Raw genomic sequence first — 25,661 nt, forward strand, 5'->3', positions numbered from 1 at the left:
TTTAATATCATTTAGGACCATGCTACTTGTATGCTTAGCCTTACACTTTGACTTATACTTAGGTGCACAAATGACCAAAATACTCTTACAAAAATTGCAAATATGCATCATTCGCCCTTGGTTGTCTCATCTTTCTTCTCTCTCCCTTTCTTCCCATTGTCACTTGCTGTAGTCACTGGTTGCCACCTCGCCTTGCGCCGACCATTGTGTCGTCTTACTTTGCGCCGACCACTGCGTCACCTCACTTGCATCAATTGTCACATCACCTTGCGCCGACCACTACATTGCCTCACCTTACGCCAACCGTCGCCTCATCTTGTGAAAAGGGAGGATCTACGACAATCAACACGAAGCAAGGTGACGATCGGCGATTGCAACGAGCGACGATGGGAAGAAAGGAGAGAAAAGGCAACCAAGGGTGGGGAAAGCAAATTTGTAATTCTTGTGAGGGTATTTTAATTATTTGTGCACCTAGGTGTAAGCCAAAGTATATGGTTGAGTATATAAGTAGCATTTTCCTATCATTTATAAAATTTATCCAAACGTTCCTAATAAACTATCAATATAAAATTAGATTATGAGGCTGTTTGGCTTAGCGGTTTGACTGCGTATAAGCTATCACAGGAGCTGATTCTCTTGGCCGCGTTTGAACTCTAAGCGTTTGGCTGAGCATTTCAGCTTATACATTAACATGCGGAAAGCTGCTATAGCAGCGTTTATCAAAAGCTGCTACCCCCAGCTTTGCCAAAAAACGCTGGTAAGTTGACCAACAAAAATACAATACTATCCTCAATTATTTTTCATATTTACACGCGTTCCTCCATTACCGTTGATACATCTTCTCCCCCCAAAGCTCTCTTCTCTCCCATCATCTTTCCAGGACCTCTGCGCTGCCATTAGCGTTGCTGCGCCGTCGCCCAGAAGCTCGCTGCAAGCAGCCTCGGTCCAAATCTGAGTTGTGCCATCACCGATCGGGCCGTCGCTAGCCGCCTCCTTCTTCCTTCTTCCAGCAACCTCCTATTCTTCCAAATAAATCTTTTCCCCTCTGGTACATCTTACGAACTCCTTCTTCTTCTTCTTATCAATTTAATTATATATATATCTATGTTGTGTATTATTTTTTTTCTTGTATTTATATGTATATATTTTATATATCTACTTTTTATGTTGTGTGTTATATTTTTTCGAGGCTGTTTGGATATCAGTTGTATATGTTTTTTTTATAAATATTAAAAAAATATGTTGTGTATTTTTTGTATGTGAAATTTCTTTCTGTTTGTTTTGTAAAAAAATATGTTAATAAAAAAATAGAAGAAAACTTTCTGTATATATTTTCTGTATGTCAAAAAAATATACAACTGATATTTTTAAAATATATGTTATATTTTTGTATAACATATTTTATATTTCTGTATATATATGTTTTTTTTATTAAAAATATGTTATATACAATTAAAAATATGTTATATTTTCTGTATAAAAAAATAGAAGAAAACTTGACATATGTAAAAAAATATGTCAAGTTTTATATGTATATATTTTCTGTATGTCAAGTTACTTACATAAAAAAATTTTCATTTCTGTTTTTTTTTATATAATTATATATAATTTATTAACTTGTAATTGTAAGTATTCTATTAATTAAAAATTAATTTATAATTTATTTGATGAAAAATAGTATTTTTATGCTTTTTAATTATATTATTCAGTATCTTGTTTATTTTAGTTTTTTTGTCAAGTTCTGATAGCTTATCAGCTTTTACAAACCAACCACATAACTAATAATTGATAGCTTAAAAGCATATTTATTCAAACACATAATTAACTTAAATTCTATCTAACTTTTAAGTTAAAAGCTAAATCACTTAAAATTTTAAAAAAAAACGCTAACCCACACAGCCTCAGGAGACATTGGTTAGAATAAATCTTCACAAAAGGGCTTGGAAATTGTGGCCAAGCTTGCTTGATGAGTCCAACATTTGGACCACGTGCACCAAAATGCAATTTCAAGATCTGGGTTGCATAAACTCTAACCAACCATTGATGAGTTATTTTATTTCTTTATGTTATAACATTATAAATTCAAATTATGAAAAGGTAATCATTTCAACTGGATTACGTGGCGACATGGGCAAGCATCCCCCCCCCCCCCCCCCCCCAAGACACATTGACATTTGACTAGCTCATGGTTTCTTCAATAATGGAAGCTTGAGCTTTTTCTTTTATCCGTTACCAAAAAGGTGAAACAGAATCAATAGAACCTTGCCCTTCTTTATCAATGGAAAAGGCTAGCCTATACATACATACATTATATATATGTATATGTGTATGTATCACCCCCCCGGTTTCAAAATTCCATTCTTTTCTCTTCCTTTTTGTTTTCTATTTCGCCATCAAAACGGAAAAGCAAAGAATGATACCCAGAGAGAGAGAGAGAGAGAGAGAGAATCTCCTTTTGGGAGAGAAATTAGTTCTTCCTTTCGAAGTTTCATGGCTCCAAGGAATGAATGTTCTTTCTCCAAAGCCAAACCCTTCACGTAACCAAACGCAACCTATAAATATACCCATCTCGTTATCTTCTTCCCAGAGCGAATTCAACCGTTTTGCAGCCTCTTCTTCATCGATTAAAGGATATATATATTCCTGTATATATATATATATATATTACAGCAATTAATGGCTGAAGCAGCGCAGGCGATGAAGAGATCGGAGTCGATAGCGGACAGCATGGCGGAAGCCCTCAGAGAGAGCCGCTACCACATGAAGCGGTGCTTCTCCAAGTACATGGAGACGGAGAAGGAGAAGGAGAAGAAGAGGCTGATGAAACTTCCCCAGTTGATAGCTGAAATGGAGATGGTTATCAAAGATAAGAGAGAGAGGGAGGACCTCTTAGGCAGCTTGTTCGGCTACATCTTGACCAGCACCCAGGTTCCTTCCATTTCATCCCTTTCCCCGCTCCTACTCGCTTGCTACTGCTCTCCACGTATTTTAAATGAATAAATAAACAAATAAATATAGTCGTTATATCGGGTCCTAGTCATGTCGAGGGTATTTTAGTAATTCTATACAAATTCTCGTTGTTTTACAGTTTTGTCCCTATAAATCTTCGGTTTTTTACCCGTCTCTCATAATTTCTTGATATTTCAGCTTTGAAGTTAGCTTCTTGTAGATAATAGACATATCCTATCTGCATATACACGATAAGGGTAATTTAGTAATTTTACACTCACCTTGTAGCCCATCTACACGTCTCACTTAAATATCAATAACTTTTCATCTATTATGCACAAAAAAAAACTCTTCGGGCGCGTGGTTTTGTTATTTTTTAAATATTTTTATTTTTAAAATACTAAAAGATGTCAAAAAAATATTTTTGTATCATTTTTATAATTTTTAATTACATTTAAAATCGTTTTATAATATTAAAAAAATATTTAAAAAATATTTTTAATTCAAAAATACGTTTTCGTTAAAAATAAATTTTTTTTGTCTCTAATTCAAAAATTTTAAATTTATTGTTTATTTTTAAAAATAAATAAAATTTAAATTTATTATTTATTTTTAATTAATAAGTCATATTTGGTAGTGTTGAAATTTATGTTTTTTTTTATTAAATAATTATTTTTATATTAAAAATTATATTTATGTATTTTTTTGAGTTTTTATTATTATTATTATTTTTTAAAAATACTATTTTTTATTATATCTGTTTCCCTCGTGTAACCTAACGTTTAATAACCTTTATTTAAATAATTTATCGATAAAATTTATAAAAAAATAAATTATTTCTTACTAAAAAGTTGAAGATATAATCAATTTATTATTATTTTTTTTCGCTCCAATTTTACAAGAATTAATTCCAGCGGGAAAGGATTGGCGCGTAAATCCCCTTCGCCTGAAATTTTGCAGGAAGCCGCCGTCGTTCCGCCGCATATCGCCTTAGCCGTGAGACCGCATCCCGGATTTTGGGAATTCATCAAAGTGAACTCTACTGATCTAGTCGTATATAGCATCAGCGCCGCCGAATACTTGCAGATGAAGGAGATGATAGTCGACGAGGATTGGTATTGCACCATCACTTCGCTTGTTAATCGCTGCCACTCACGGGCTGGAACTCTTCTTGATTCATATACTGTGTAATCGAAGTCTGTACAATTATTGGAGATTCTGAGAGCATATGATTGATTTTCAGGGCAGCGGATGAAAATGCTTTGGAAGTTGATTTTGGCGCCGTCGAGTTTTCCGTGCCTCGCCTGACTCTGTCTTCTTCGATCGGAAGTGGAATCCAGTTCGTATCAAGGTTCCTCAGTGCCAATCTGTATACTGGATCACAGCCTGCGCAGGCTCTCATAGATTACTTGCTCTCGTTAAATCACCATGGAGAGGTATGGATTTATGAAACAGAAGTTCCTCATCGGTACGAAAGTATCCAATGAATTTTTACGATTTTGAAAACGGATCGATGATTCGTTTCCAATCGTGCTTTGGTCATAAATTTGCAGAGATTTATGATCAACGAGACGCTCAACACCTCTTCGAAGCTGCAGGCTGCTCTAATAGTGGCCGAAGCAGCCCTAGAAACCCTACCAAAGGACACGCCATATGAGAGCTTTGACCAAAGGTAGTATTATACCCTGTTTACCTTTATATGCTAATATCATCTGTTTTCACTGAAATCTATTGCCGAATCTTGCACAGGTTTAGGCAATGGGGCTTCGAGAAAGGATGGGGTGACACTGCAGAAAGAGTAAAGGAGACGATGACATTTCTTTCGGAGATACTGCAGGCACCCGATCCGTCGAACACGGAGAAGTTCTTTGGCAGGCTTCCAACGGTTTTCAATGTTGTCTTGTTCTCAGTCCATGGCTACTTCGGCAAAGCAGATGTCCTTGGCTTGCCGGACACCGGTGGGCAGGTACAGATTTTTGAGGATTCTTTGTATCCTACAGTTGAGAATAAGTTATCTGAAACTTTGCCTGCAATCAACAGGTGGTTTATGTTTTAGATCAAGTGGTTGCTTTGGAAGAAGAACTGCTTCTCCGAATTAAGCAGCAAGGTCTTAATGTGAAGCCTATGATTCTTGTGGTATGTGACATCTCCCAACTGCAGATCATCGTGAATGGCACCGATGATAACACAGATTTTGTGGATTGCAACAGGTCACTCGGCTTATCCCAGATTCTAAAGGCACCAATTGCAGTCAGGACATTGAACGGATTGACAACACAAAGTACTCCTCTATCCTTCGGGTGCCATTTGTGAAGGAAGATGGAGAAGTGCTCCCCCAATGGGTTTCTCGTTTTGACATTTATCCCTACCTTGAAAGATATACCGAGGCATGTCATGTGCTATGTACAGAATTCATTCGTCAGATACAGTTTTCTTATCAAACTGCTTCTCCTTTTGTCTGCGTTTTCACTTCCTTTTGTCTTCAATCAATAGGATGCTCAAGAGAAAATCATCGAATTCATGGGCGGGAAACCAGATCTTATCATTGGAAACTACACAGATGGGAATCTGGTAGCATCGCTTATGGCCAGGAAACTTGGGACAACTCTGGTGCCATCCAGTTCAATTTGTTTTTTAGCTTTTGAAAATGTATATATTTGTTCAACCTGATGCTTACTACTAAATTAACCTGGATTATTCTGAATCAGGGTACGATTGCACATGCTTTGGAGAAGACGAAGTACGAAGATTCAGACCTCAAATGGAAAGAGTTGGAAACTAAGTATCATTTCTCGTGCCAATTCACGGCAGATATGATTGCCATGAACTCTGCAGATTTCATCATTGCAAGCACATACCAGGAAATTGCAGGAAGGTCAGAGAACTGCCACCTTGGAAGAAAATTTGCATGTTCTGAAGAAGCAACCATATAACGGTACTTGATTGATTAACTGAATCTTTTCTATGATTGCAGCAAAGATAGGCCTGGACAGTACGAAAGCCATGCTGCATTTACTCTTCCAGGGATTTGCAGAGTTGTTTCAGGCATCAATGTCTTTGATCCCAAATTCAACATCGCTTCCCCTGGGGCAGACCAATCTGTGTATTTCCCTTACACGGAGAAACATAAGCGATTCAACTCATTTCGTGCAGCCATAGAAGAACTACTCTTTAGCAGAGTCGACAACAGTGAACACATGTACGTGTTTGAGTTTCTGATTATGAATTCATATTGACTTTCCAATAGGACTGTTTGTTGAAAGAATCCCTAACATCTGTTTTAAAATGTTATAAAATCAGTGGATATCTAGAAGACAGGAGGAAGCCAATCATCTTCTCCATGGCGAGGCTTGATACAGTGAAGAACATCACTGGATTAACTGAGTGGTATGGAAAGAACAAGAGGCTGAGAAATTTGGTCAATCTTGTTGTTGTCGCTGGCTTCTTTGATCCTTCAAAATCTAAAGACAGAGAAGAAGCAACTGAAATCAGGAATATGCATTCGTTGATTGAAAAATACCAACTCAAGGGCCAAATTAGATGGATAGCAGCGCAGACTGATAGGCACCGGAATGGAGAGCTCTATCGCTGCATTGCTGACTCGAAAGGAGCTTTTGTGCAGCCTGCTCATTACGAAGCGTTTGGCCTTACAGTCATTGAAGCAATGAACTGTGGACTGCCCACCTTCGCAACCAACCAAGGTGGCCCCGCTGAGATCGTCGTTGATGGGGTTTCAGGTTTTCATATTGATCCCAATAATGGAGATGAGACGGGCAACAAGATTGCTGATTTTTTCCATAAGTGCAAACAGGACTCCGGGCACTGGCTCAGGATGTCAGAGGCAGCGGTTCGGCGAATCAACGAGTGGTAAGCAAACAAGTTAAAACTAGTTAATTGGTTCACTTTGTTCTCCATTAATTCTCTGGATTAAAAGCATTAACACATCTCTCCCTCTCCCTCCCCGGCCCCCCCTGCAGCTACACATGGAAGATCTATGCAAACAAGGTGTTAAATATGGGTAGCATCTATGGCTTCTGGAGGCAGTTGAACAAGAAAGAGAAACAAGCAAAGCAAAAATACATTGACATGTTCTATAATCTGCAATTCAGAAACTTGGTATGTTGCTATATAAGTTAAGAATGGCAGGCATTGATCAAAGTTATCTTTATATAACAGGGGATATCTGACAACTATTTTACTCTCATAGGTGCAGAAGATCACCACTTCAAAGTGTGGAATTAAAAAACATATGCACAAGCCAAAACCCAAATCCCAAGAGAGGTATATTCCTTCCCCTAAAGGTGATAAATTCAATTACACAAAAAAAAAAATTAAGAGAGATTGATGGGTATGGTCTGCAGTTTTTTGTTGAAAATGTTATATACAAATTAAGTATACTTACAGATACAAAATCCTAATTATATCGCAAGCCCTTGCAAGGATAAAATCATTTTTAAAACACGTGTGCGCGCAAGCGTGCGTGTGTATGTATAAGCAAAATTGTATGTGAATGCTTATAAAAAGGTTAAAAGATTTCTATTTTATATACCGCACTGACTGCACATGCCCCAAACTATTGACGAATAAGAATTCATGTTGGCCACACCTTAAGTCTTGATATGTTATTTTTGTTGTATGCTCTCCTGACATAAGTTGTTATATTTCTCTCTTACCCTTTTACAAACAGCGCCCCCCCCCCCCCCCAAAAAAAAAAAAAAGACAGAGAGAGAGTAAAAGTAAGATCTGGGCTGCCCAAATTGGTTTCTCCTTGAGTTTATTGCATTCCTGAGTGTCTCAAAGTAGATGTGACCCTTTAATTTAGAGTTATTTACTGCATTTTTCTATAAGTCCATATTATCAAAAATTGCAAGTGATTAAATTAATGAACAGTATTAAACGAGTAGAAAGGGTCTGTAATGTCTCCTTCTGAAGATTTCAATTTTTTTTGTAGCTCAAAGCGCGCGTCTTCCAGCTTGCAGAGGTAAGAGTAATAGAAATTCCAGTCGACTGATGTAGTTTCAAAATCTTTTTCGCTTTCTCTTGCGACTTAACACGAACGGGCAGATTAACGTACAGGCTGTTTGGATCTTGAAGATCCCGTACAACACCACGTACGGCGGCTCAACCACACACTAACCGGCGTCGCTGCCCTGCCACACCACACTCGCCGCCAAAGTGATTTGTATATTGAAACAAATAAATAGAGAATTTGGTGTTTGATGTGATTCCATTCTTTGATGTGTCAAAAATATGTAATAATAATAATAATAATAATAATAATGTTGTATGTTACACAACATTATATAATAAAAGAATCACTGCATTTTCATACTATTTGCTCCTGCTTCAACATTACATTTGTACAGTAATGATTATCAGTTCCCATCATAACACCACCAACTTAAAAAAAAAGAGTTCCTCCAATTACTTATATTGAATAATATTTTAATTAAATTGAAATAATTAAACTGATTGAAATTGTTAGTTCGGTTGGATTCAAATTATATATAATTTGGTTTAAATTTTAAATTTAAGTGTTTCGATTCAATTTGATCTCTATATTAAAAAAAATTGAAATAATTGATTGATGGCTAACTCCTAATTAGTTACTAAACTCTCCAATTAAAAATTAAGGTCAAAACAATAAAATGATAAAAAAAGGGAGCAAAATTAAGCATTAAACCACTCTCAAACCCAATGTTATGTGTTCTTTTGTTGTAGACTCCCTAATTTTTGTTTTTTTTTCTTTATTTGTGGCGTTGGTGGCCTTTGACGGTGCACAACAAATTCTATTCAACAAGAGGTGGCAGCGTCAATCAGAATAATTTTTTTTTATTAATGCATCATCACAAGCGCCCGTAGCTTGGCCCCACGATTCCTGTGGGAGATGTAAATCGAGAAACCCATTGCCAGTTGTAACCCCTGGCTTCTTTCTGCAAACATGAGGATGGCATGGCGAGTCTTTCAAATTTCAAGACTATCTCTAGCTACTAGGCTTTTTCCTTTCCTGGGCAGGACCCGAACACTGGACCTGAGAGAATTCAAAGAGCAACACTCCAGACTTTTCTTTGCTAATTAATCTACACCCCAGGGGCAACAAACTCTTCTTACAAATCAATGTTAATGGCGGACACAAGGACGATATCTTTCGCTTGTGTTAGAACTCTAGTCCTAATTTAATGTTTCTTTTGAAGAAAGAATTGGAATTAAGGGATAAAACTGACAGAAATGTGGAAGAACAGATAAAATAACAAGGAGAACATACATATATGGGGGGAAATCTGACAGAATTGAGGGAGAGCAGAGACTTCAATAATCTGTTTGATAATTCATATAAAATCTCAACATCCACTACCAATAACTATTTCTAAATCATTTCCACTACCTCTCCACTACTCCATATATGGCATAATCATGATTTTGTTGGGAGTGCCTTAAAGGTAGAATATGCCCAAAAAACATTGAGACCTTAATTATTCACCAATTTTAATTCTAACACCACATAAACTGTTGATTTGACACTGAAATTGTGGATCTTAGACTATTGTCAAGGTGAGATAAATTTCAACCACCATCACATACATGCAAATATATGTAAGTTAAATGTATTCACTGAATGAAAGAATGAAAAACTTTTACCTTGCGAGCGTGTGGAAGAGCAAGAGCAATCCATCAACGGGCACACTCATCAAACACCTCCAATTTAATTTTAAAGGGTTTCAGCAGTACTACAAAAGAAAAAAAAAATTTAAAAGGCAAGAGAAATAGCTTTTTTAAGGCTTCACTTTGAAAAATATACTTTTAACTAACTAGACCCCTCGTACTTTTGAGGGACGATTCGGTAAAATCGATTATCCGTTCGAAAGTTATTGGTGTGCAACCGTTGCTATCTTGGAGAAGATTCCAACCTCTACACCGGATTAGAAACCACCGTGAGGTATATATGCTAAATCTACTATGGTATGATTTGATTTTGTTTTGCATATGGTTATGGGAAACCAAGTCTTGCAAGGTGGTCTTGAACTTATTTCCGTTGCGTTCTTATTTATGTTTTTGAAAATATTTTAAAAATAATAAAAACCCTTGCATCGATACACATTGATAGGAAACGCCAACTCTTGGTGTATCGATGCAAGGGTTTTTATTGTTTTTAAAACCTTTTCAAAAACATAAATAAGAACGCAGCAGAAATAAGTTCAAGACCACCTTGCAAGACTTGATTTTCCATAACTATATGCAAAACAAAATCAAACCATGTTATAGTAGATTTAGTATATATACCTCACGATGGTTTGTAGTCCGGTGTAAAGGTTGGAATCTTCTCTAAGATAGCAACGGTTGTACACCTATAATTTTCGAACAGATAACCGGTTAGATCGAATTGTCTCTCGAAAGCACGAGGGGCATAGTTAGTTCACGCTCCAAGTAGGGAATGAATCCTACAACTTAGCTTATGTGCTAGCCAAGCTAAATGTAGGAGATGAAAGCTAAATAGATTCAAAAAACTAATAAACTCTCTATTAAGTTGGACTTGTTATACTAGCAACAATGGAATCAAAAACAAAATGAGAGTAATGGCTAAGAAAATTCCAACTAAAATGAGAAGGATGAAAACTTATGGCCAAATGTTTTTCTCACACTTCCAATTAATCTCCATGATCACCGATTTATATAAGAGGAGATGGCCATCACATATTATAAATAATGAAAGTGCATTTTTCTTTTCAATACTATATCATATATATTATTTGAAGTGCTCATTCTATTTCAATAATATATCATATATAATTTGAAGTGTTTTAATAAAATATATTATATATTATATATAATGGAAGTGTATATATTCTTTTCAATAGTATATCATATATATTATATATATAATAAAATAATATTTCTTTTTCATATGATATTATATATTGAAAGTGCCCTTTTCTTTTCCCTATAATATATCATATATATTATATAGAATGAAAATTCTCTTTTAATTTCTATATATTATATTTAAATTAATTCTCTCAATATAATATAATATATGTATAACTATTATACATAAAATATTATATAAGAATTAATTATCTAATGAGAACCATTCTCATTATTAATATCCTAGTAAAAAATCATTAACTCTTAATGAAGATTATAACTTTCATCGCTTAATTAACCACTTCACTTGGATATGCGTATGATTTTTTAGGTTCACCACTAAGTAGCAATCGAGACACGTCAAATTTTTTAACGCTAACCAAATATTTTGGTCTATAATGAGGATATCTCTATTTTCCCGATGTAACTCGAAAGACCATAAGTGACAACTAGTATTATGTCATGGCGATCATATCTTGTATATTTATTTGGAGACTGGATAGCTCGCTTGTATCACATGTACAACTTTGGATTAACGAACTTGCAAAAGAAGAATTGTAAGGATTGTTTGAGGCTTGCTGGGAAAGCCCCAAACATTAATGATTTGCAATTAATACTTATTGCATTAATAAGTTAGACGTAGAATAATAATCTTTATATATATAAAAGTAGAATAGTATTGAAAAAAGAAATTTTTCCCTAAAACTTGCATTAATGATTTGCAATTAATACTTATTGCATTAATAATTTACTTAATAATTTAAATCTTTCAATTGTTTTGAAATAATATATACTAATTATTATAAAATTAATAATGTATTTTAAATACACAAGTTTTTCAATGCTAATCATGAATTTTTCAATACATTATTATGTAAATATTAAATATTTAATTAATCCATCGATCAATCAAAAATAAATACTATTTATGAGGAATATGAATAGACACTTAAACTATTAATTAAGTCACAAAAAATTGTTTATTTATATAAAATTCTATCTTTATGTAATATAATATAAATACTATATATTATATATAATATATAATATATAGTAGAATAGTATGCAAATATTTCTTCCCTCTAAAAATCTATCAAACTATTTTTTACATCTAAAATTTATATTAAACTTGCATGAATTTTTCAATGCTATTAATTAATCAAAAATAAATATTTTTTGTTAGATTTTCTCATTCGTCAATCAATCAAAAATAAATACTATTTATAATAAATATGAATAGACACTTAAAGTATTAACTGAGTCACGAAAAATTATCCATTAAATAAAATCTTATCTTTGTATAATATAATAATATAATAATATATAATATATTATATTAAAGTAAAATAGTTTGCAAATTTTTGTTCCCTCCAAAAATCTGCCAAGCTGTTTTTTCCCTCTAAAAGTTGTATTAAATTGGCATGAGTTTTATGAGAAATATTAATAGACAACTTAAACTATTAATTAAGTCATAGAAAATTGTTTATTTATTTAAAATATTATATTTATATCTTTATTCTATATATATTTATATAATATTAAAATATAATAATCAAACAAAGTATTTTGTCAATTGTCAATCAATGGTGAATTTTTTCCCAAAAAAACTTGCATTAAATTAAAGGTAGTGATTAATTAATTATTAATTTTTTTAATAATTATATTATAGTCTTAAAAATGTGATATCTTAACAAATTCATAAAAAAATATTTAAGGTTGTCAAATATTATGATTTTTCAATGCTAATTAATATTTAAGGTATCACATTTTTAAAACTATGGAAGAAATCAAAATTCATATTTTTAAAATTTTGTTATTATTGAAAAACCTTATTCTTACTCATATTTAAGAGTTTTAATTTATAATATAATAAATAGAAAATAACGAAAGTCTTTGAATGGATATATTATAGATTTTATAATATTTATTTATAAATAAATATAATATAATTAATAAAAAAAATTATAAGCATTTTGTCAAATGACCTACTTAATATGTTAATTATTCTTTAATACATTGAATGGTTGTACATTAAATTAAAAGTGTTCTCCATTAGCACATTGAATAGCGAATAATTAATTAAACTTAAATTTTAATAAATGATTAATGATTAAAAAAAATTATAATTATCAATTTTATTAAAATTATTTAAAATAATAAGTTTATTTTTTTATTTTTAAATTAAACTCTCTCGTGTATTACACGGGGTCATCACTAGTAAAGATAAAACAAATAAGTTAAAGATTATAATCGAGAATGTTTAGAATTATGGAAAATGAATACTTATTTGGAAGAATAAATCCTCCTTTATTTAAGTCTTTTTATTAGATAATACTTAATAATAGTTATTAAGCTTATCTCTAATAAATAATAATTTTTATTAAATAATGCTTAATAATAGTTTTTAAATTAGACCTATCTCTAAAGACTATTTTTCTAATAAGATTTAGCAGTAGGAGTCTATCCAAAATTCATTGGAATTACAATTAATCTATAGATTTTAGGAAGTAATTCTAATTCATGATCAAACCTTTTAATTAATTCTAAGTAAGAATCCTAGTCATATGAAATAGTCCAGTCTTTAAGTAAAATTAGTTTATTATTGGGTATGTGGAAGACTCATTTCTTAGGTTAAACCAGATCCAAATAAAATATCGAGACTTAAGTTGACCTAATTAATTAGATTAAGATCGAGTACACATATATATCTTGGACCACTCTTTGAATACACTTAATGAATGATTATTTATAAATTTATTTAATTTCATAAAATTATTTAATTTAAATACACCAACAATTTGTTTATAAATAAATTATTACATTTAGAATGACGCAACTTAATATGTGATTCAATTTAATTCCGTAAACTCATATGAAATAAATTTAAAAATGAAGTTTCATTAGCTCTGACTTCCTAAAATGTTCTTGATATAATAACCTTGTTAAAATAAAAAAATAAACATATATAAATTTCAAAATTAATTCTAAAATTAGGAATTAACTAAGTTGGAATTAAAAATGGACTCTCCAATTTTTTTTTATAAAATTCATTAAACATATTATACTCAAAATGCCTTGGCTTTCAATATTCAATAGCGACGTTAGAGTGAGAAAAGTCAATATCGAAGATGAAGAGAGAGGCACAAAGAGAAGGATTTTTTGTTCACAAACAAATTTTATTCCCAAACAAATTTCATATCGTATCCATCTCCATGTCTGTTTCTTTGCAATCTAACTCTACCTCAAAAACTCCAAATTTTTAATAAACATAAGATAAAAACACTAAATAAATAAAAGCTAACTTGAAGGTTATTGACATTTAGAATGTTTATGATTGCACACATTTATCATAAAATAAAAGTAATTAAACACTCTTAATTTTTCTATAAAAAATATGTATATAATACAAGCATTTAAAGATATTTCTATGAAATTTATTTTTCAAGAGAGTGAAGTGATTTTTATTTTCTAAACAATTATTAACTAAAATTAAATTTTAAGTAATATAATCAAACATACCCTTAGTTGTAAAAATGACTTGCAACGTATTAAAATGATATTTTTTTATATCACAAGTAATTAAAAAAAAAACAAAAACCTTGTGCACTACGAGCATCCTTTTAGTGAGACCAACAAAATGCCAAACGAAGTATCCAAAAGCATCACCACAATAAGACTGACAAACAAATCAATTCAAGCCTAAAAGGAGTATTTTAACTAAAAATGAAATTGTATCCACAGCAAACTTCATGAGAAAAAAACAGATTAAAAAAAAAAAAAAACAGCACCATTCCCACAGAGATCACAGTAGACAAATTCAATTTCTATACCAATCTGGGTTAAAAAAACAAAGGGTATCAGGAATTTAGTGATTGAACATGGCCTATTCTAATCGCATTTGACATCTGTCTTCTCTCTCTCATATATATATAACACTAATTTCAACCAGTATCAGACCAGGCTGCACCCATCAGCATGCTAATACTTACAACAATATTACACGCCAGTATAAGGATCGTCCAGGTGAAGAATCCAGCCATATTGAAGATTCCTTCATAACAAGTGCGAGTAGCGCAGGAGAGAAGAATGGAAGGAAGAGAATGAAGCAATGAAGGGATTGATGCTATTAACTGTTATTTACAGTTCTATACAGCATGCAAATTACTTTCTGATGCACAGAAGATCAGATTCATGGAAGGGTAGGATGTCAAATGGTGATTGGTTCGGGAACCCTGACATAAGCACAAATGTGAAGAAAGCGTTCGGGGTTCATCAAGTTGTTCGCCAGCCAAGCAAAAGGGGTCTCCAGTTTGGGTTGAATCCCTTGGATGCGGAGAAGCTTGATTTCGGCATTATCTGGTAGACTGCAGAGCTCCACATGTTCACGCAATGTTTCTCTAACTTCTTCAACAGTTCCCAAACCACTCCCATCTCCTGAAGATGATTTCTGCTCATCTTCAACTTCCGCTTGGGGCATTTCCTCACTGATGGAGTTTTTTTCTGCAAAAAACTCTGGTAGAAGAGTTTTTACGGCATCAAGTAAGGAGAAATATTTGCCTGCAGTCCAAATACAAGAATATAATGAACGAGTAACACAATGTAGATGTACATGTCAACCATTAAGGTAGTGCAACAAATGAACATCATAGGCTATCCATAAAACAGTAATGCAAACAGCACAAAAATGGAAGGGGGGAAAAAGGACGAAAATAAATTCCCTCATTTTTTTGCAATTCTCTAAGGAAGCCATGTCCAGAAGCTAGACCCAAAACCATGTCCTATTCGGTTTATGGCTGTGCTGGGCCTGAAGATTAATCTTGCTAAACAACATATAAAGCCTTAATCTCACTAGGCTCACTAGGCAGGTTGGCTTAAGATTAATCTTTCAAAAAAGCAAAATAATTCCTATGGATGAGGTTATTGACATTCTTGGTTTAGCTAATTCTGTAAAGTGTAAATGTGTTCTTTTGCCTACTAAGTACTTGGAATTTTGTGACCCCAATGACAAGAGTACAAGATTCTCTTAACATAATCCTATTAAGATTAAAGGCCGTCTCCCTGCTTTGCAAGGTTTGGGGAGGGTCCTTTTCATACGCAACCTCAATCTTGTTTTGCAAAGAAGTTGCTTTCTCAATCCAAACCTATGACCTTCAAATCACAAAGGAGCAACCTTATTATTGGGCCTTAGATTAATCTTTCTAAAATGCAAAATAATTGCCAACAATAAGGCTAATTGACATTCTTTGTTTAGTTCCCTAGAGCATAAAGTGGGCTTTTTGCCTTCATAGTTCTTGGGATTACCATCCAGATCAAACTTCAAATCTGAAGTTGTTTTAAGGTTATTGAAAAACAAATGTGAGCCAAGGTTGGTGTTTTGAGAAATGTGGTATTATCCCAGTAAGGGAGGCTAACTCTTATAAAAACTAGCATTTCAAATACTCCCACTTATAATTTGTCTTTATTCTTGATTTCAGCCTTGTCCACATCTAGATTAGAGAATTAAAAAGACATGTCATTTGGGAGGGTTAGCTGAGGAGTCCAAATTTCATTTGGTTAGTTGGGATAAGGTTTGTATACAGCAAGTGATGGTTTAGGAATTAGAAGTTTGAAGGTATTTAGAAAGGCCACCCTTAGTAAGTGCATCTGGAAATTTGTAAATGAAAATGACATTAGATGGAAAAAGGTCAGAGAAACCAAGTATGGTTCCCCTTAGTAAGTGCATCTGGAAATTTGTAAATGAAAATGACATTAGATGGAAAAAGGTCAGAGAAACCAAGTATGGTTCCTCATGGAGGGTTTGGCCAACAGGTTGGTTAAATTTTCCACATGGTGTTTGGTTACAAAAAGAAAAGGCATCTGAGAGTTTGGGGTGATCTCTTTTATGTATCACTTTCCGAGCTGGAGAAGGGGGAAGATTTAGTTTTGGGCAGGATCCTGGTGTAGTTCTAATTCATTGAATTAATTATTTCTAGATTTGTACAGTTAGCTAACAATAATTTGGCTACTAAGAATTTCTTTTTCTTGTAGTAATGTTATTTGGTCCCCTACCTTAACATTTACCAAACAAACCACAAACCAATTTAAACACAAACTTTTTTCAGTATATCAAAAAACTGAGTTCTTGTATGAAGCAAATCCTTACCACTATTTGTTTTTTACTCATAGAAATAAAGCACAGAAGCAAGCCTTGGGGCAACAACAGAATCACTCCATCACCCCACACGTTTGAAATATGAAAGTGGTTGTCTATCTTGTGGGAGTAAAGTTGTGTACATCTACCATTCTCTAACTAGGAACGCTTGTGCACAAGCATATCCTTTTAGAGATTTAACACATAAACACATCCACATACAAATATAACTATCTTGGAAGGGTATGCCCCATTTAAGATATGAAGACATAACTAGGAAACATGGAAACTACATTGTGGGTGCCGACAATGGTCCGACACATGACTGACATGAATAAACATCCAAGGATTTCATGGGACATTACATGTTAGACATGCCAAATGGCATGTTCAAATTTTTCATTATTACTAATGTTTTTTAACATGTCTAGGCCATCTGACTAACACGCATCCATGGGTTAGACACACACAAGGATATCCTGGAATTTCCAACAAAGTACTTAACCGGAAAAAAAAAAATTTCCAACGGCGTATTTTTGAAACTTAGTCTGAGTAAAATCTACAAATATTATAAGATTGTGGCTAAAGAATCCTGATTATAATTCTAACAAGATAGTAACTTTTTTAGTTATAGGTTGAACAATAATTATGCTATATTTATAATGGATTAAATATTATCCTTATATTGGAGTAAAGATATTTCCATTAATTTATCATTATTATGGATTGAACGGTATATTCATATTAGACTAGTGGTACTCTTTCATTTTTATAAAAAAAAAAAAAAAAATCATTTTTGTCATATCCCACATCCATTTTCCATATACACATTCATATCTATACCTTTATCAATACCCATATCCTTTTCGCTCCACACACCACACCTGTAAAGGCATTCTTCTACCTTTTAGAACCATAACCCCTGGTCATAGTAAATCCTACGCGACCAAAGTTTCATGAAGCTATGCTACATCAATGTGTTTTGTAAATTAAAACATATCCAATTTCAAGAACCAGGTTCACACACTTATAGCAAGAGACTGCCTGATGAGAAGAATTCATATCTACTTACCTTCCCTGTGAATTTCAATGGGGCGATTTATGTAAGCAATTTTGTCCCAACTATCAACATGAGGGGCATCTTCCAAGTCCTCAAAATCATCATGCACGTTGCAGACATACAACCGAACTGGAATTCGACCTAACCAAAGCTCAAGCCACAAGACAACTAAACATTAATGCAAACATAACATGTGTACAATAAATATTAAAAACAAAAACTGCAAACCAATGCATTATAATGGTTGCCCATCAAGTCCCCAATCAAAGAGAAATAGCTTGCACATAATCACACTGTTAAAAGAACAAATAAATAAATATATAGAGGCTTTTTTTTTTTGCTAAGTAGTATATAGAGGCTTTCAATCTAAAAAAGAAAGCTGTAAGGGAAAAATCTTTAAGTGCATGTAAGTGTCATTGATAGCATTGCATCTCATCCAGTTTTGCGTGCAATTTCAAATAGATAGAAATTCAAAAGCCAAGAATCCATGAACTTTTTAGGTTTCACTTGTTAACTGACAAGAAAAACCCAATCGAGTCAAGCCAATTGGTAGCATGGTTTAGAAGTGCGGAACCAGGCAAAGCTCCATTCTCACCTCCCTCTCTCTCCCCCAAATCCACTCTTGCTATTAGCTTCACATGCCTAGGAAAGAAATTGCCCTCAATGAAAGATTTAAATGAAATGCTAATGCATGACTTGCTTACTGCATCTTACTAGGTCCATAACTAGTAGATCTCAAAAAAGATGTATAGACTTCCCTCACCGGTTTTAACTGACCCAGAAGTATCTGTCTCAACAATGCTTCTTTGAGTTTTGGAAGAGGGTGAGTTCAGCTTCACTGAAAACTCATCTCCACCAACTCCAAGTTTAAGCTTAGATGAAACCCGGATATATGTTTCCAAGTTACCTGTGAGAAAATTTTGCAGGGCAAATTAGAGCTTAAATAAGTTACAGAAAACTTCAAATATAACAGAAAATTTCAAGATTTGATTTGTTTATCTCACATGATTTGTGCTGATTATTTGTTTTAATTTATTTTTCCTTCTGGGTTTCAATCATTTCTATATAAAAGGGTGATTGATCAATGGAAAATTCATTTAACCTTCCTCCTCATGTATTCATCTTGGTATAAAAGCAATGTCTTCGATTATGGAGTACCTATATTTAAAAAAAAAAACAAAAAAAGGAAAAAATAGAAGAATGCTAAAGACAGCAGTTGACCAATAGTACGGATTAACTTCTTCACACAAGCAATGGCATCAATTGAAAGCAACAAGTGCTTCATGGCAGTCGATCATTAGCATCAATAGACTTCTTCACAAGGTCAACCAAAACCAACAAGGGCTCTGTGACAATGGAGTAATAGTATAGATCAACCTCATTACAATGCTGATCGAAAACAAGGGCCCCGTGACAGCCAACCAATAGTATCAATTGGACCCTTCATTCAAGTGGAAGCATAGATCAAAGGAAAACAGTACTTGACTGACATGAGTCAGTTTCCATTGCATGAAAGAAGCCATGTTTCTCAGTAAGTCCTTGGTGCAAAGTTTGAGGTAGCCATACCTATCGGATTAAAGATCTGCAAACAGTCAACGGAAGCCAGGCACCCATGCTGTTGTTTATTAAGGATGAGGTGCCTGAACAACAACATCCTTTCAATTGTCCTTTTACAGTTTATATGCCCTTAATATGTGTCCTTATACTACTGCTATGACTGATTGTTAATGCTGCAAAAAATGAAAATAAAAGATAATGGAAAAGAAGGATGGAACACAAGTGTACAGACTTATGAATATTAATGCTTTTCTGACCAGTTCTATAATTTTTTGAGCCTAATTGTGGTGTTCTTGCAATCAATGTCTGATATAGAAAAGGGTCAAGCAGAGAAAGAAAAAATGGAATATGAAGTCAATGACAACCCCCAAAGTGTGAATCCTCACTCCATATCACCACTATCAAGTTGGATGGGCAAAACTACTTGGCTTCATAGCAACTCACTTGGCTGTATATTGAAAGTAAGGGAGAAAAGGTAGCCTGAATGACGATCAGAAAACCCTGGTATTGAATTCCATATGACAAGTAGGAAGCCAAAAATTCCAGTATTGTGTCTTGGCTATTGAATTCCATGCAGCCAAAGATTAGTCAAGGATTTCTCTTTCTATATTCTGCAAAAGAAATATGGCTATGCAACTATCGACACTTGTAGAAGGAAAATACAGCAAAATCTATGATGAAGCTTCATGGCAATGCACAAAGAAACTGGTCAGTGGCTACCGACTTTCATAAAGTGAGATGTTTAGGGCAAGAAATAGACCACTTCCAAAGTTTTGACACCAAGTGCCGGCAAACACAGTGAAGCTACAAAATGTTGAACAAGAACATATTTATTAATTCCTGGATGGACTTAAGTCTGAATATGGTCAAATGCATGGTCCAATTTGGAAAAAGAGCCCCTTCCCTCTCTACTGGAAATAAGCTGACAGGAAGCTATGCTTCATACAGTTTTCAAGGATCAGTTAGCCTTATTAGTATTTCTAAAGGAATGAAGATGGGCTGGAGGAATAATACCAAGGCTGAGTGAGACAGATGAGATTTCTGTGACCAATGTAAGTGACATCGGCATACACAAGAGAATATTTGGAGCTCCATGGTCGTCTTCAACCAGGCAGAGGTGTACATGTTAGAAAAGAAACACAACCTCAAGTTCATCATACATAAACCTCTTTGAATAATACTGCTAATTCTAATCAGCTATCAGCAAGGAAGAACTCCATACAATCTGTCAGCTTATGTCTAGATCGGAAGCATCTCAAACCTCTCCTTATACTCCAATGCCAAGGCTGGAGATACCGGTGTTTAAAGAAACAAAACCTAGATGGTGGATCTGCAGATGTGAGAGGTTTTTTCACTATTACAATGTAGTTGAAGGACAGAAGATCAACCTTGCAGCAGCCTATCTCAATGATATGGCTGACTCATGGTATCAAGGTTGGATCAAGATGAAGAGATCTGAAGCTAATTGGACTGAGTTTGTGCAGGATCTATGTGTTCAGTTTGGAGAGAAGTCTATGACTGATGTGGTTGAAGAATTTAACAAACTATAATGGAGTATCAGATCAATTTGAGGAATTAAGATCTTTGATGTTGAATTCAAAACCTGCTTTAACAGAACATTACTTCATTTCCAGCTTCATCAGTGCCTCAAGGATGAACTAAGGCCAACAGTCAAGATGATGCAGCCTGCAACTGTCAAGTAGGCTGTTGAGAAGGCAAGGTTGCAGGAGCTTGCTTTAGAAGCAATTTTCAAAAAGCACAAAATCCTACCAGAAATTCATCCTGTGATCAGTCAACATTCAGAAGGGAATCTGAATTCTAGGGTGTAAACTAACCCTAATTCAGTCAAACCTACTTCGATGGAGCAAAGGAGACAATTAGGACTGTGTTACAGGTGTGGAGAAAAATTTAGTCTAGGATACCAATGCAGAAGACAATTATTACACATGGAAGGACTAGATGACAAAAAAGAGGAAGAAGAAGAAGCCAGGATTGGATGAAGAAACAGGTCCAGTTGCTATAATTTCTTGGGGACAAAAAATCTCTCAAGGAAAGGGGATTGTCATGACCCCAAGGGTATAGTAGTAATTGTCCAATACATATATTTCTTTCTTGTTGTACTTTAGGCTGCTGTCATATTGTACCTTTCAGTTTATCATTAACTGAAAGGATAGAACAGCCTATAAATAGGCTAGATTAGTTAGAGAACAGGAGTTGTTGAATGATATCTGATTACTTCTCTCTCAACTTCTCTCTCCCTCTCTGTTCTCTCTGAATTCTCCCTCCATTCTTCTGATTTCTCCCTCCCTTTCTATTCTCTCTTCAAAATTCCCTTACAAACCCTAGGTTAAACCTTGAGTTGTGACAGGTGTTACTTCAACTTTGTATCTTTTTCTTCATTTCCTATCAACATACACTAGTAAGGCAGATATCTTACCCTAAGAAAGATGCTTAAGAAATAGAGTATGACAAGCTTAACTTTGTCTATAACCAAACATGCTTAACCTTCGAGAAATGTCCAAACCGTGACATTGATGAGGCTTTCTCCAGCTTACATACTATTCTTTCAGAACCCAGAATATCAAGACCTAGTGGAGCTTCAATGTACAGTTCCTCTTTCAGATATCATATTTTCTATGAAAAAAGCGTTTTTAACATCTAAATAATTCAGTGACCATCCAAAATTTGAAGTCAATTACAAAAAAAAAGACTGGGAAATTCAATTTGGCAACTAGAGCAAATGTTTCCTCATGGTCAATCCCTTAGGTCCGAGTGAATCCTTTAGCAATTAATTTGGTTTTATATTTGCTCACATATCCATAAGGCTTATCTTTGACAGTAAACACCGATCGACATCTGACAAATTTAATGGGTAATTTAACCAACTCTCGTGCATTATTTGTTATAAAGGATCTCACCACTTATTGCATTGTCTCCTACCACTTTGAATTGCTGAGAGCCTCCTGTAAATTTTTGAAAAACAGGGAGATATAAGGATGATAGGTGGTGACAAACATTGGTAAGGCATAAAATTAGATATAAGATGTAAAGTGCATTATCTTGCCTGTTTGTAATGTGCAAAGGAACATCTAGATCAGTTTTGGGTTCAAGAAGACTCGAGGGCTCTATTTTAGAGTTACAAGAATCAGTGCCTGAGCCATAACCAAATGGTTGGCTAGGAGATCCCATAGTGACTCTACCTTTCTTATTTCAGGAGTAAACCCTTAACCATTGGTCAGGTACTGTATCAAATTTATAAGTAGAAGCTAATTCTTCTGTAGCTAAGAATTATAACGGTGGAGTATCACAAAACTGCTGCTTACCTTGAATCTCTCCCTGAAGGGCAGAGCCCAACCTTTCTCTCTCTGTTTACTAATAACTTGTCACTACATGAAGACTGTCTAAGTTAATAGATTGATACATTCAAAAATCTGTTTGCAAAAGAGAAATCTAGTTATTTCAGATGTGCCCCCATCAATCAAGGGTGTTGGAAGGCGCAGACAGCATAGGGCTTAACCTTTGTTATATTAAGCTAAATCTATATTCAAGCATCAGTTCTCTATTCTCATGCTTATGAAGACAACCACTTGCAAAACAAATATAAGACAAGAAATTTAGTACATATCATTTTTATTTTTTAAATTGAGTAGCCCAGGATTCATTTTCTTATATGCTATCGAGGAACTTCACTTAAATCAAGCTGAAGCTCAAGTTATTCAATAAGACATTTCACGCTCAACTGCAACCGAACTCTCATATAGAGCGAGTTAAATTTAAATAAGTCAGAAGTTTTACTTATTGTGCAAGGAATAACAATCAATTTTTTAAGTCAAGATATCTTAGGTTATATGATAGAAATACACCAAACAGTTGAGCCCAATGAAGTCACTGAAAAAAACTGCTTCTGATGACATGTTTTTCAACTTCTGGTCTCAATTATTAGCCCAATTAATCAATATCTAAAGATTGTTTACTGTATTCACCAAAGGGGATAAACAATATAGCCATGCGTCACTTAGTCCTCTCCAAATGATAGTATATCATACTTAGGAAATCCTTCAAACCAATCCATTAATTCGCAATATGACCTTGCACATTTATGGATACAGATAGGAACAAGTTTGAGAAATCAGATATTGTTTCCTCTGGATGCAACTGTTATTATCTTTGGTAAGTAGGTATATATTGTTGAAAAATGTGTACAAGAAATATAGACAATTAGGAAAAATATAGAGGCAGTTTTCCATTCATTATACAGTTATTTATTTCCTAAATAGCAGTTTTTTCTGTGTATAACTGCTTCCATACCAGCATCCATATCAGCAGTTACCATTTGCGTATAAATGTGTCCAATTCGAATAATAAAGTGAGAAGTTTAAAAGTTCAAACTTCTTCATGGTATTGAGCAGTGAGACAAAGAGAGAGAGAGGTGAAGAAGGTCACAGGATGGAGCCACAGTCACAGATCAGCCACTGTCAAAGAAACCCACTATCACAAATCGGCCATTGCCATCTCCTTCATCTTTGTCCACCATCGCTGCAACCACAGTCGCAACCATCTCTCCAGTCCAGCAAAAAAAAAAAAGGAGACGCATCAAATCAAATCCTAATCAGCCTTTGAGGGTTTGTTGTTAGTCATATCTTTAGAGGAACTAAAGGATGATGCCGATTGCAATACCATTAAAATAAATCTACTATCATTGAAGACACGGCCAGTCAGAGTAAATGTCATCCTTCACGAGACGGCACAAGAAATTTGGGATACCGCAAAGGATAAGTATTCTGACACTAAAGACACAACAAAGGCATTGTCAATGAGACCTCTAAAACACCCAATATTTTAGTCGTCTAACTAAAATATTGGCAACAACTCAACATGTTCAAAGTGACCTAAATAGACAGGCACTTTATAAAAAGAAGATTTGAAAGTGGATTTCCTACATACCAAGGATCTATCAGAGACTACCTATCGAAGACTCAGTTTGAATATATAAAGATCTAAGCTGCACTTCCTTAATATTTACGGTCCAACTTGAGGAGGCGTGTAAAAAAATGTATACAAGAAATATAGACAGTTAGGCAAAATATAGAGCCAGTTTTCCATTCATTACACAGTTATTTATTTCCTAAGTAGCATTTTTTTCTGTGTGTAACTGCCTCTATATCAGCAGTTACTATTTGTGTATAAATGTGTCTAATCCAAATAATAAAATTTAAAAGTTCAAACTTCTTCATATATCAAAAGATTTGAAGTGGAAAATAGTTACAATTGAATCTCAAGCTCAAATTATATTAACTCGGAACACTATCTTATATGGAGGTCTGTATTCTTATGCCTTAACTGCACTGTTATGTTGTCCCATAGTTAATTCGTGTCAAGAACAAACAGTAAATGAGATCAAGTGAGACAGGCAAAAAAGAGGAACGAGGAAAATGTACGAATTCTTAACCATTTAATCAGCATACCATTCATAACAGAGCGCCAAAGCTCCACCTGATCAGATTGGGACATGTTCATGACATTCTTGCAATTCCCATTAATTATATATGCTGCCTGCAGACAAATGTAACCTTCTATTACAATTAAGGCAATTGGCATCTGTATACCAAGTTTAGAGTAAAAATGTCACATTTCAATCTTCAAAGGAAAAAAATTATTAAAAAATGCATCTCAAATGCAAAGGGAAAAGACAAAAAGTAGTGACAGTATAGGAGTAACTTTGTCATGACCCTAGGAGCAATAGAGGGGCAATATTGTAATAGGGTTACAATAGTTTGTTAAGAGATATTTTGTAATCTGTTATGAGCACATGGGTGTTGTTATGAATTCAGTTAGCATCTAGCTATGCCTATAAAAGGGCTACTTGTAAGAGGATGAGTTGTTATGTGAAATGAGATTGAAATCATTTCCTTCTAATTCTCTCTATCCCTTTCTTGGTTCTCTCTGATTTCTCCCTCCCTTTCTGCTAACTTTTCTTCCTCCTTCAATTCTCTCATTCCGATTTCCCTCCTAATTCCAGTCTCAACCCTAGGTAACCCTAGGAATGTGACATGACTCTAATGGTGTGTTTGATTGCATTACCTAGAATTTAATTCTAGGTAA

General features: G+C 34.1%; 2 protein-coding genes across 18 annotated transcripts in view; one reads left to right on the plus strand and one right to left on the minus strand.

The window, feature by feature from the left end:
* The window catches only part of LOC127800026 (autophagy protein 5), a 58,513-nt gene that overhangs the window by 13,356 nt on the left and 19,496 nt on the right, over positions 1 to 25,661 (minus strand). For 2 of the 17 annotated variants that reach the window (XM_052334410.1, XM_052334399.1), the window contains exons 5-8: positions 25,025 to 25,112; positions 22,478 to 22,522; positions 18,766 to 18,909; positions 18,015 to 18,143 (exon numbers count right to left, since the gene is read on the minus strand). The exons of 6 other annotated variants lie outside the window; for them this stretch is intronic. In XM_052334410.1, the coding sequence (XP_052190370.1) occupies positions 18,015 to 18,143; positions 18,766 to 18,909; positions 22,478 to 22,522; positions 25,025 to 25,112 (406 nt within the window). Of the gene's footprint in view, positions 1 to 14,814; positions 15,370 to 18,014; positions 18,144 to 18,765; positions 18,910 to 22,477; positions 22,523 to 25,024; positions 25,113 to 25,661 lie in introns of those variants that run through there. 9 more of the 17 variants (XM_052334412.1, XM_052334403.1, XM_052334411.1 and 6 more) reach the window with 6 other exon arrangements.
* Positions 2,245 to 8,271, plus strand: LOC127800025 (sucrose synthase 6-like). The gene is made up of 15 exons (XM_052334397.1): positions 2,245 to 2,928; positions 3,910 to 4,064; positions 4,193 to 4,385; positions 4,503 to 4,621; positions 4,699 to 4,915; positions 4,990 to 5,085; positions 5,160 to 5,336; positions 5,443 to 5,559; positions 5,658 to 5,824; positions 5,924 to 6,148; positions 6,250 to 6,816; positions 6,927 to 7,065; positions 7,157 to 7,230; positions 7,901 to 7,930; positions 8,014 to 8,271. Exons 1-15 carry the CDS (start codon positions 2,677 to 2,679, stop codon positions 8,039 to 8,041), a joined length of 2,556 nt encoding a protein of 851 aa, XP_052190357.1. The 5' UTR covers positions 2,245 to 2,676; the 3' UTR covers positions 8,042 to 8,271.

This window comes from Diospyros lotus, chromosome 4, assembly GCF_014633365.1.
Source record: "Diospyros lotus cultivar Yz01 chromosome 4, ASM1463336v1, whole genome shotgun sequence".
Taxonomy (NCBI): Eukaryota; Viridiplantae; Streptophyta; class Magnoliopsida; order Ericales; family Ebenaceae; genus Diospyros; species Diospyros lotus.